The sequence below is a fragment of the Cyprinodon variegatus genome, unplaced genomic scaffold (assembly GCF_000732505.1).
Source record: "Cyprinodon variegatus isolate N-32 unplaced genomic scaffold, C_variegatus-1.0 Scaffold830, whole genome shotgun sequence".
Taxonomy (NCBI): Eukaryota; Metazoa; Chordata; class Actinopteri; order Cyprinodontiformes; family Cyprinodontidae; genus Cyprinodon; species Cyprinodon variegatus.
Genome location: NW_015151283.1, coordinates 192,734 through 205,588, shown reverse-complemented (window position 1 = coordinate 205,588; position 12,855 = coordinate 192,734). Strand labels below are relative to the sequence as shown.

General features: G+C 41.1%; 1 protein-coding gene across 1 annotated transcript; it reads left to right on the top strand.

Annotated features, from left to right (window-relative positions):
- The first annotated feature begins 523 nt into the window (after positions 1-523).
- Positions 524-8,869, top strand: LOC107099002. Its single transcript, XM_015396927.1, has 8 exons — positions 524-659; positions 777-1,163; positions 1,756-1,982; positions 2,178-2,523; positions 5,974-6,034; positions 6,158-6,552; positions 8,111-8,337; positions 8,417-8,869. Exons 1-8 carry the CDS (start codon positions 649-651, stop codon positions 8,779-8,781), a joined length of 2,019 nt encoding a protein of 672 aa, XP_015252413.1. The 5' UTR covers positions 524-648; the 3' UTR covers positions 8,782-8,869.
- Positions 8,870-12,855: the final 3,986 nt, after the last annotated feature.

The window sequence follows — 12,855 nt, the reverse complement described above, 5'->3', positions numbered from 1 at the left end:
AATACTGGGTCCATCTGTCCGTGGTTCATGACAGTGTTGTAGTTTACGATACACTATTTCCACAAAATTGCATTAGAAAATGTTTTCAAGATAGCACAAGTCACTTTCTTTAAAACTAGACTTTAGTTATTAGAACATATTTGAGCCAAACATAACTTTACATCTGCTGGGATTTAACCCATAACCCTGGAGCTTCTCTGTAACCCACGCCCCACCCCCATCTTGATGCCAGTCGGAAACATTTCCCTGCACAGAGCTGCCAGCTCCTTCCCAAACCTTTCTCCATCCCCTTCATTGTTTGAAATCTTCCTATTAGAAGACTCTTCAGCTACTGTTGAGGGTTTTCTGTGCTTTGGTATCCACCTCTACAAACCTCCTCTGATTCTCCTTACAGGGACTTTAGGTGGAGTTGGTGTTTCCATGGTAACTTCAAAGTTTGGCAAGATGACAAACAGATCTCCTTTAAAGGGAGGCAAGTTTCAATCACCAGCTCTGACCAATTTCAGCACTTCCATCAGAGAGGAGACTGACTTCATGCTCACATGTAGAGTAGTGGTTGTTAGTGGTATCATATAATCTCTGCTGGTGATGCTTCTGATTAGATATTTTTGATTTTTTTTATGTTGTCACCATTTGAGAATTATCTGCATGATTTGGAGGTATATCGTTGTCTATGTTTTGCGTCTATGTTTTGTATAAAATAGTTATTACATGTTAGTCTGAATAATGTGTTGGGGATTACCATATGCTCTCATCTCTCATGTTCTGATTTACAGAGCTGTCCTGCTTTGGATGGAGAACCAAACAACTCCTCTCAAACAGCCGATTGTTTTTGAGCTTGAGGGCTTTGATGTACAGCCAGGCAATGGAACCTTCTTGTTTCTGCTGGCTTTGCTTGCCTATATAGTGGTGCTGCTGGGGAACGGTGTGGTGATCTGTGTTATTATGACAGACAGGAACCTGCACAGACCCATGTTTGTCATGATCTGTCACCTGGTGGTCTGTGATCTGCTGGGGGCCACAATGGTGCTTCCTCGTCTCATGATGGATTTGCTGACGGGGCTGAAGAAGATTGCCTACATCCCAGCAGTCGCTCAGGCCTTCTGTGCTCACACATACGGTGCAGCAATGCTGACTATTTTAAGTGTGATGGCCTATGACAGGTAAGGAAGGTGTGAAAACAGAAGAGTTTATGCAGACATGCTTTTGATTTTTAGTAATTACAGTCCAGAAATCTACCCGTTTTGTAAGAAGATCAAGGTTGAATTGTCACTGTGATTTATGTGTTTAGTTCTAACAATCAGAAAATGCTTGTGTATGGAAATCAGTATGAATATGTGTTTTTTAGAGACAATCTTCTCAGTGCATTGTGGTTCATTTTTAGGTTATGGCCAGCACACTGTGTTAAGAAGAACTGACAAAGTCTAAACATGTATTGATATGAGGATGTTTATTATGAGCATAACCTTATTGCAAACTTTAAAACACAATAAATCTATCTAGTTTACTTTCAGTGTTTTGGTTAAAAGAGTTCAGCATCAATAATATTATTTCTACCTCTGGGAATCTAATCATATATTGTAAAATATGCTTTTACTTCCAAACACAAAATTTTAAGGTCAGTTCAGTTATGGTGAATTTAACCAACTTTGAGGAAATTTTACATTAAAGTGAAAAATATCAGAAAATAGTTTAGCCATGAAGGAGAGAATGTCTTTAAATGCAAATCTAAGGAGTTTGTTTCTCTGTCTGCAGGTTTGTGGCGGTGTGTGAACCTCTCCGGTACCACTCCATCATGACTTCAGCCCGGCTGCACAGCTGCTGCGCTCTGGCCTGGATCGTCGCCCTGCTGCTCATCGCCGTGCTCTTCTCCTTCCACATGAACGTCCCTCTGTGCGGCCGAGTCATCCAACATGTCTTCTGCACCAACCGAGGCATCTTAAACCTGGCCTGTATTCCCACCCCCATCAGTAACATCTACGGTCCGTCCATCCCTTTGTTATACAATGATATAAACACAAATCTCAAAAATTAAAATCGAGGGAATTTTTGCAGGGTTTTTTTTTTTTTCTGAAACTGTCTTACAAGTAGATAGAAGCACTTGTTTATTTTCTTTCTGCTTATTTGTGCAGAGCAACTTCATTTTTTTAACTGCTTGTTGTCTCTTATTTTTCTAGGTCTAGCGATATCCTGGTCTTTAAGTACGATGACCTTCGTTATCGTCTCTTTCTCCTACATCAGGATCCTGAGCGCATCCCTAAAACAAGGAAGAAGAGATGGATGCCTCCGTAGCAAGGCCTTTCAGACCTGTCTGCCACACATTGTTGTGTACATTATCTTTCAAATCTCTTCTTTGATAATCATTTTAAGTCACAGGTTCCCCTCCCTGTCTGGAAACATGCGGAAGTTCTTCAGCATCCTCATCTACATCATTCCCCCCATCATTAACCCCATCATCTACGGCCTGGTCAGTAAAGACCTGAGGGTCAGCTTCATCAAACATTTCTCTAACAGAGTGAAAAATAAACACTGACCTGCTTATGTAGATCTTTTTCGTAGAATTTTAACTCCTTTGGAGCTGAAGCGGGCCTTACCTCTGGGCCAACACTGCAGTCAACACTGACAGCCTTTAGTTTCCAAATCACACGCAGAAATGTCTAACATCTCATTCAGCCAAAGCAAAAACTACTGGAGGACTCTGGAAAAATAGAGAAATACGAGTCATGGTTTAAATGAACAACAGAAGCTATTTATTGTGACGCTTCAGGATGATCTTACTGCTGTTAAGCAGTAAGATATAGCAAGCAGGGAGCAAACAACTTCACAGAGAACCCAGTTTATTCAGAAATGTATCATGTCTAGACAAGGCCGTGTGAAGTGGGGGTGAGAGTGGTGAGAGGGAGATTTCTTTAAAATTAATTAAAAATACTTTGCACAACTCATAAATTTCTTTGGAATATTTTGGGAAATTATACCGACTTTTTTTATTTTACTATTACGTGTATTTGAATTTTTATGTGGCATCGGATGTAGGAGTTTACCCTGAAATTTGAAGGGTTGACGGTTCAAGCCCCGGCTACGACTTTCATTGTCGTTGTGTCCTTGGGCAAGACACTTCACCTGCATTGTCTACTGATGGTGGTCAGCGGGCCCGGTGGCGCCAGTGTACGGCAGCCCCGCTTCTGTCAGTGAGCCCCAGGGCAGCTGTGGCTACAATGTAGCTTGCCACCATCAGTGTGTAAATGGGTGAATCACTGAATGTAGTGTAAAGCGCTATGGTCAAGTCTCCTGGTTTGAAAAAGCGTTATATAAGTACAGGTCATTTACCGTTTACCATATTTTGAGGCCTAATCAACACAAGTTCAATGCAATTATGTTTTCATGGCAATGTCAAGCAAGCCAGAACATGGAGTACCGGGCGCGGCAGCAGACTAGTAAATATACATAGTCTAATGACAAAGGAGGAGGAATTATAGCACAGAAACACACTTTGGATTTTTTTGGAAAACCATCTCAGTGAGGAAGAACACTGGTACAGCAACCATGACAACGGAGAGCAGCCGGAGTGAGGAGACTGTCCGCCTGACTCTGATTCAAATTTCCTGCATGGCGTTGTGGTAATGAAACATTGTCACGTTCTGTGGCACCGGCTTGCATTGCTAGATGCCAGTGGCAGCATCATGTGACAGAAACAGATCATATTTTATGCTACATTTGTCTGAAACCAGTCAAACAAAACATCATTCCTAAGACAAATTTAAGAAAGACAACCCCTTCTTGAACTCCGGCTTTTCAAATTGGCATAAAGTCTGTTTCATTGTGAAGTTTAATCAATAGTGCACATATTCATGTGAGAATTGATTTATTTGATCAATGATGTCTGTGTGTTACAGACCCTGGTTACGTGCTATGATGTGTATATAACAATAAAGTAGTTAATTTATTTTTATCTACTGTATTTTAAATAGGCCTATAGGCTCATTGGTCTTTTGTCCAAAAAAAAACAGCAAAAAAAATTCACAGCACCCCCTGATCAATATGACTTCCAGCAGACCTGTGTTCAGAGGAACTTTTAATCATACCTCCTCTGAGCACAGCCATGTAATCCAGTGTATCTGCCTTCAGATCCCTCTTTCTCTATCTGTATAATGGGTCTGTTTTATGTGTTGTCTTCTCAATTCAGAGGGCCCCCTGCCTGTCTTTGCCTGGGGCCTCTAATTTCCTAAATCTGCCCCTGCCTGTAACGTATGCCCTGGACATGCTGCTGTGGTTGGCCTCCACCATGTTGCTTCTCCCAGGTTCGGGCTGTGCAGAGCTTCTAGCGGGTTCCAGCTCAGACTGTTGTGCATCTTCTCCACTAGCACTGACAACATCAGGGATCAATCTGTCTGATCTTGCAGAGATGCTGACCATGTTCCACTGTGGTTCTTTTAACCACTTTTCTGCTAGCTAAAACTCTCCCTGTCTCTAACATTAAAGCAGTCATTTGCCCGGTAACATTAATGTAGGCTACGTCACTTCACATATTTACATGTTTTCCCACCTCTAAAACTGCTTCTCTCAGATTCCAGGCGAGGCAGGAGGCAGGGAGTCTGAGTGTGCCATTTTCCCAGTCTCTATTGTAAATGCAGCTGCTCCGTTACTCCAGCTATAAAATCAGCGGTGCCTGTCATGGAGGCCACGTCTGAACCTGTTGGTGGTCACCAGCAGGAAGGGATGTTCTTAAGCTGCAGAACAAGTCCTTTCGAGTCTAGTTAGGTTGCGGGACTCCTGAGGCCAAGCGGGCCACTACCCATTCGGTCGTAAAAACAATCATTTTGGGGACCTGGGAGACATTTGGAGAGGCCATTAAAAAGACTATTGGTCACCTCTGAAGAAGAAGGTGGTGCTTGCGTACTTTTACTGTGAGCAGAAGCTGCTGACCTTGAAAAAGGATATTGTCAGATGGTGGAGGAAGTACTTCAAAGATTTCCTCAGCCAGGCTGTGATGCTTTTCCTGGCAGAAGCAGACCCTGGGTGCTTGGAGCCAGATTTGGACCCAATGTGGCCTTGCAGCTCTGAGGCTGCAAGGCTTGTTGTGCTTACCACTGTAGAAGAATAGATAATTGTATTCATTCAGTTCCTCTGGCAGAAGCTACAGGTGTTTCAGCACCAACCGAGTGACATAGTCCTCCCTGGCTTCCTCCACAGGGTGTTGTGTCTTGAACACCTGTAAGGACGTTGAACGGGATTTCCAGGGACATAGGACCGCCAGTGTACGGGGATCTGAGCGGCTCTGACAGCAAAATAATAGGCAGGATTGTAATCTTAATGAACTGAGTGCACAGATGAAACATATTAAAACTACTTTTTACCCACTGATCACAGCAAATATAGCAAAGTCGCTCTCTGCCTTTGAACGCAGGAGCAGCAGAACCATCAGACGCATCTGGACACACTTTAGTGAATGTCTGACCTTATTATGAACAAGCATCATAAAGGAAGCAGCCGAAGTTTTTTTGCTGCTTCGAGTGCTTTCAGTCTGAACGTAGCATTAGACCCTCTGGAAGGTCAAATGGCTGTTAGCCTTGATGACAGCATGATGAACAGGAACACTAGGAAAAAATGTTGTAACATTGTTGAACATTGAAACCTGTCCCCCCTAGGTTTTTTCTCTGCTTTATGTGCAGCGCTTTTTGCTTCTCAGATAAAGGTGGTACAGGATTAGGCCTCAGAGTGGTCTTTACTCATGCTCCACAGTCCTTCAATGTGTCCTCTACCAAAAAGAAAATCTCTGTTTCCTCTGCTGAGGAAACATTTCAATCTAAATGTATCTGTGCTGTAAAAGAAAACATCTAAAAGTGATGGTGGTGGGGGGGACTTTTTCCTGAATCGGCTCAGCGCCATGGGAGCCCAGTAGGGCTGAATCAAAGTGACATCATTAAATAATCGACTCAAAATGAGGGCAACAGAAAAGCCATGAGATGAGAGAAGAGGAGGACGTCCTCCATGCTCAGAGGACTGCAGACTCAGAGCTCCGCTGTCTGTGTGTTCGGTTGGTGGTACACATTATTTCTATCTGCTAAATTCTACGATTACTTTCAGATGAAGGGATGTCATCTTTACCTTAAATGTCACATTATGTAGCTTCATTATGACATGTCTGTTTGTGTTCTAGAGCTCTGCTCTGCTTTGGATGGAGAACCTAACGATGGGCGTTCCTCTCAAACAGCCCGTTGTGTTTGAACTCCAGGGTTTTGATGTTCCACCAGGACAGGGCCCGTTCCTCTTCTTCTTGGCCCTGTTCGCCTACATAGTGGTGCTGCTGGGGAACGGGGTGGTGATCTGTGTGATCATGAAGGACAGGAACCTGCACAGACCCATGTTTGTGATGATCTGCCACCTGGTTGTCTGTGATCTGCTGGGGGCCACGGCGGTCCTTCCTCGCCTCATGATGCACTTCCTGATGGGGCAGCAGAAGATCTCCTACCTCCCAGCCATCGCTCAGGGCTTCTGTGTGCACACATACGGTGTTGCTATGCAGACCATTCTGGGGGTGATGGCCTATGACAGGTGATGAAATCATCAGTTACTGAATGATCATCAGGCGCTGTGCTGCTAATGCTGCTGCTGTTGCTGCTTTGATGTTTTTGCAGTATCAGCCTCGTGTGAATTTATGCAATTAAATTTATATTTGAGTGGATTAAATATTTTCTATTAAACTGAATCAGAAAAAGCTTTATTGCAAAGTATTTTTTTTACACAGATGAGGAATTAGCTCTGATGAAAAAGTTGTACAAACACAAGAAACATGAAGACATGGAAAACATGAGCGCTGATTAAAAAAAATTAAACATTTCATAAAATGTTTCACAGTGAAAAATCACAGCTTTGTGCAGAGAAAAAGAAAATAACTAACAAGAATATAAAAGAAAATGAACTAGTATTTACACACTGCAAACCATATAATAGCAGGAAGTAACTTTTCCTTGAAAAAAGTGTTAGTTTCTCTTATTTTAATCAGGTATAAAATTTACAAATCAGATCATTTACATTTAAAATAAAAAAAAAACTGAAACTGTATTATTCCATTTCCAGAGCATAATATCTAACTTTCATATTTGAGGCAAAGAAATTCTCCTATAGGCAGATTATCTACCTGCTCAAATTTAGAAACATTACTCTGATTTTAAGATATTTCCTATTTATTTTTACATCAGTGTGTGTGCACTGGAAAAAGTGGAAATCTAGACAAGTCATTTTTTCTTAAAATAGGTTAATTTGTTTTTGAATTAAGGAGGTAAAAGAGAGATTTTGCCAATGGAACAACACAATTCACATTAAAATAAGAAAAAACAATTGTATTGTCTTATTTGAAGTACATATTATCTCATTTTATTTTAAGTTTAAAAATACTAATTCCATTGGCGGATCATCTTATTTACCTACTTAAATTAAGGGGAAACACAATTCAATATTTTTTTTACGAATTTCTTGATCGTTTTTGCAGAGTGGAGTTCTTTGCATTATTTCCGGGGGGGGGGGGGGGGGGGGGGGTTATCATTGGAGAACTGGGAACCAGTTGGTGAGATTAGGTGATAGGAAACTGTTTTTGTGGTCATGAATTAGCTGTATATTCATTTAATTATTGCATTTCCTGAGTGCTGCTCAATGTTGCAGTGGGTTGCACTGCAGCAAGAAGGTTCTGGGTTGGATTCCCTTTCTACATGGAGTTTGCATGCTCTCCCTGAGCATGCGTGGGTTCTCTCCGGGTACGTTGGCTTCTCTAAATTCTCCTTAACTGTGTGCGTGAATGGTTGTTTGTCTCTGTGTTGCCCTGTGATGGACTGGCGACCTGTCCAGGGTGGACCCTTTCTCTATCCCATTGACATCTGGAGATAGGCACCAGCATCCCACTTGGGATTAAGCGTGTTAGAAGGTGGATATGGCATTTCCTTTCCTTCTCTTTTCTGTTTATATTAACAGAAAAAAACAAAATCCAGATTTAAACGTCAAAATGTGTGAAGTCAGACTGATGGAGACTTTATAAGGCCTGTGTGGAACTAGATGACAGAACTAAACAATCTTCTTTTGTTAAAGCTGTCTTTCTGCCGGCGCCGTCTCTCTGCAGGTTTGTGGCGGTGTGTGAACCTCTCCGGTACCACTCCATCATGACTTCAGCCCGGCTGCACTGCTGCTGCGCTCTGGCCTGGATCGTCGCCCTGCTGCTCATCGCCGTGCTCTTCTCCTTCCACATGAACGTCCCGCTGTGCGGCCGGGTCATCCAACATGTCTACTGCAGTAACCGCAGCATCCTGAACCTGGCCTGCATTCCCACCCCCATCAGCAACATCTACGGTGGGGGCTGCTGCCAACAACCAAGCGTTGGGCCATGTCTGAGGCGCCATATTAAAGTGGTCCTGTCTGTTTCTCACAGGTCTGTCCATGACCTGGTCAGTGAGTACGGGGGTATTCATCATCATTGCCTTTTCCTACATCAGAATCCTGAGTGTGTCGTTCAACCAAGGCAGAAGCGACAGCAGCGTTCACAGGAAGGCCTTCCAGACATGCGCTCCTCACCTTGTTGTCTATGTCCTCTACCAAATAGCTTCAGTTATCATCATCGTCAGCCTCAGGTTTCCTTCTGCCTCCCAAAACATCAGAAAATTCTTTAGTATCCTCTTCATCATAGTTCCACCGGCTCTCAACCCCATCATCTATGGAATGGTCAGTAAGGATCTACGGGCGGCCATCATGAAGCTCTTCTCCGTACAAGTCAGGAGAGTGTGTCACAAAGAGTGACTCAGCCTTCAGCTCATACCTGTCATCAGTGTCAGGACTCCTTCTTAGCAAAACGGGAATAAATCTGACCAGATATCTGGTTTTATGATAGGAGTAAATAACATTTTAACAACTTTCAAAAGGAAATATCATCATCAAAAAATAAAGCCACTTTACAACTGTAATAAACCTCTCACTCAAATCGAAAAGTCTTTTTCAATTTTATTTCCACAGCATAATATCAAACTTTCATATTTGAAGGGAAGAAATTCTCCATTAGGCACATTATCTACCTGCTCAAATTTAGAGCCAATTAAAACTTTAAGATAATTCCACTACAAAAATGATCTGGAAATAAGTAGAAAAAATGCTTAAAGCAGATTTACCCTTAATTTGAGTGAGTAAATAAGATGATTTGCTAATGCAATGAGTATTTTTAAGCTTAATATAAGATAATTAGATAACAGGCTCTTGAAATCAGACTATGCAATATTTATTTCTTATTTTAAATGTAAATTGTCTTGCTCCATTGGCAAAGTGTCTCACCTCCTCAGTTCAAGGAAAAAATGCAATTATTTTAAGAAAAAAGGACTTACCGGTATTAAGATTTGTATTTTTCTAGAGGGGGCATCAGTGGGGGAACTGGGAACCACTTGGTGAGATTAGCTGGTAGGAAGCTGTTTTTGTGCTCATGAATTAGCTTTCTATTCACTGAATGATGGCATTTCCTTTTCTTTTCTGTTTATATTAACAAAATTCACAGTTCTGGTTTAATTCTAATTTAAAATCAAAGTAATCATTTAATGGGAGGAGATAATTAAGTTTTGGTTTTTTTGTATTTATTTACATACACCATGATTTACCCCAAAGAAACGATCATCTACTGAATATAGTTTCTATTAAGAAAAAACATAACATGAGAAACCAACTCGGGATGGATGAATGGTTCATGTTAGTGTGGAACGGATAACAGCTTTTGTTCATTATAAACTGTGATTAAAGACATCAATCAAAAGACCTGATTTGACAGACTTCTGATTTTTAGCAGTTGTCTCTCATTTTCACATTTTTTTTTCTAAATTGTGTCTTTTTTTTTTTGCTTGTATGTTCTTTTTTTCTATCATTGCAGTAAAATATGATATTTTAGCTGTATTTTATTAATTAAAATCCCATAGATTTTTATTGTTGAATGAAAATGTTAATGATTTTGTGCATATGTGACCTCATCCTGTGTAAACGGAATAACATCAGGCTTGGGGTTAGTGCTGGTTCCTTCTCGTTGCTGTATTGTCTACTCTGCTCGTCTCTCCCCGGCTCCTCAGACTCGTTTTTCCCCTGATGCCTCCATGGTTTTGGTTTGTTTTATATTTTAAGTTGGATTTCTGGATTTCTGCCTCTGCTACCTTTGGTCTGCAATTAAAACCTCTCAGAACTCATCTCTGCTTCACTCGTCTCTGCATCTGGGTCCTCGAGCAACCTCACCACCCATTGTTGACAGAAGGAACCAGCCCTGAGTGACTGCAGAGGTGGAGTATTTAAGGAGAACAAAACAAAGGATGGACTAATGAGCTGAATGAGGAGCAGGTGTGGGTGGAACTGGCAAGAGGGAATCCAAGGGGAAAGAAAACAATCACAACAGAGAGTAACCAAAGAATGCTGGACTACCATGGAAAATAAAAACAACTGATAACAGAAAACTGAAAACTCAGAGTCACAACAAATGAGAACCATAACAAACACTTACTCTCCAGCCGAAAGCACCTACCTGTGACAGTAAATAACTCAAGGAGCTCAAGAAGTATTACAACATTAACTTCCTAAATGATGCATGCAGTATATATAGCCCTCCCTTGTCATGCACATCCTTGTGACGGTTGGCATATGGTGTAAGTTTCTATTTCTTCAAACTGTAAAATCCTTGCAACAAACTAAATTATAATAACACTAAAATGCTTTCTTTAAACCAAACTACGATGTTCCTCTTATATTTGCCGAATTCATGTTAGAATATTTTGCAAAAATATGTTGAGATGCATGATGGGGTTTTGCATCTAAAGGCTAACGTTTCCTGTCTTACGTGCATTGTTGGCAGGTTGGGATGTTTCCCAATCTGGTAGTTTAGGATGGCCATCTATGGGTAAAAAATGTTTTTTTTTAGATTTATGGCCTAAGAGATTAATAGGCTTTGGTTCAAATTGGGCGAGATTTTCTATATCCAGGTGGTTTATGAACATTTTTTGGGCTGAAAAACGTGAGTCAGTGACGGCACTGTATGTGTGAATGGGTGTCTGACTGGCTTTGTGCAAGTATGGACACACCAGCACAATGTGTGTCACAATGTGCGTCACATTTGATTGCACGCTTTTGGTTGTGCTTCAATTTTTTATTTCGGCGGGGGGAGGCGGTGGTCCATAAGTGGGCCGGTATAGATGGAAAATTGCCAGGGCCTAAAATCGTTCCCAGTTCTAGCCTGCTACCAAGACTGAATGTGACAATAAATCTGATTAAGAACAACTGTGAGGAACTGTGTTTTTATGACTTCTATAAATGATTCCTACCAGAATGAGGTTAATTTGAGTTACTTTGCTTTAATGGGGACTTTTCCCTGTAATATATAAATTTCAATTGGAAAAACTCACATGGAGAGAAAAGACAATTCGATTAAATTTATTGATACAATTACTTGGTATTTGGTGGTCAGACCTCGGCAGGAAACATAGCGCTGAATTTTGATAGATATGCATGAACTAAAGTAAAGAACGGGGCTGTTTCCCCACAGGCCTGAAACTGGTGGTGGATTAGAGATAGATGAAGTTGGTCAGTCTGTAGACTGCTGGTTAGTGAGACGGTCTGCTGAGCTTTATGAGGAGATCCAGTGGACTGCGTGAGCTGATATTAGAGCTTCACTCAGGGACCTGGAAGATGGAAGTCCGGTTTGGATAACACAGGTTGAGAGAACCTGTCCATGATGAGCAAGCATGAAGCGACAGTGGGAGGAAAAACTCCCCATTGGGAACAAACCTCTGGCAGAACCAGGCTCAACATGGTGGTCGTCTGCCGGACCGGTTGAAATGAGACACGGAATGCAGTAAGAGTCCAGGAAGAATGAAACTCTGATGAAGCTTTAGCTACAATGGTGGAGGAGGGGCTGGAGGTGGGTTGAAACGATGTCATCTGAATGAAGTCACACAGCGCATCCACCGTCTGCGCACTAGGCAGCAGACAAGTTGCGGATCGGAGGCCTTTTAAGGTGAACTTTGGATGCTGATTGGCTTTCATGGAGGCGTGGTTCAAAGCTGATTGGCTGTGTTGTAAGCGGATGAAGGTGAGCAATTAGTTTATTCCGTTAAAATTCCGCCTAGGCTACATATAACATATGTAAATGTAGATCAGTGCCACAAAATTGGTGATAGGCAACTCAAGTAAATTAAACATCAGATTAAAACATTTTAAATCTCTTAAATTATCTCATAATGGCCTAAAATGTTACATTAAATACAATAAAGACTAAATTGAAGGCATGGAATACAAAGATAAAGAAATTATTTTCATTTATAAAATTGGTTTTATTAATGGCTGCTTTAAAAACTCATGATAAATACTGACAATCATATAAAGCAAAGTTTGAAGCTTAGCCTCCAAAGTAGACAGTGTGTCTGCATCACAGGCTAACTGGGAGTTAGTTCCACAGGAGAGGAGCCTGCAGAAACTATGTCCACTTATAAGACTAAAAGTCTTAAAGACTTAAAACGTTCCTATTTGATAAAGCTCATAGTTCGAGTGATTCAGGTTTCCTTTGTGTCCAACAGTCATTCACGTCTTAATACTTCATTCATGCTTTATTTCCAGTCAGATGAAATACCATACAATCCACTCAAAGAACTTTAGTACTATAAGGTACTTTAAACTAGGGCCATATTTGTCTATAAAACTGGAATCCGATTCACAGCCTTGTACTTTTTCACAAAATTTGTTCACCAGTACTTCTGTGTTTTTTTTGTTTTTTATTAGATTTTTTTTTTTTTTTTTTTTTTATTTTTTTTTTTTTTTTTTTTTTACCTTCAACTTTGAGTTGCTCATAGCAGATGCTCCTTC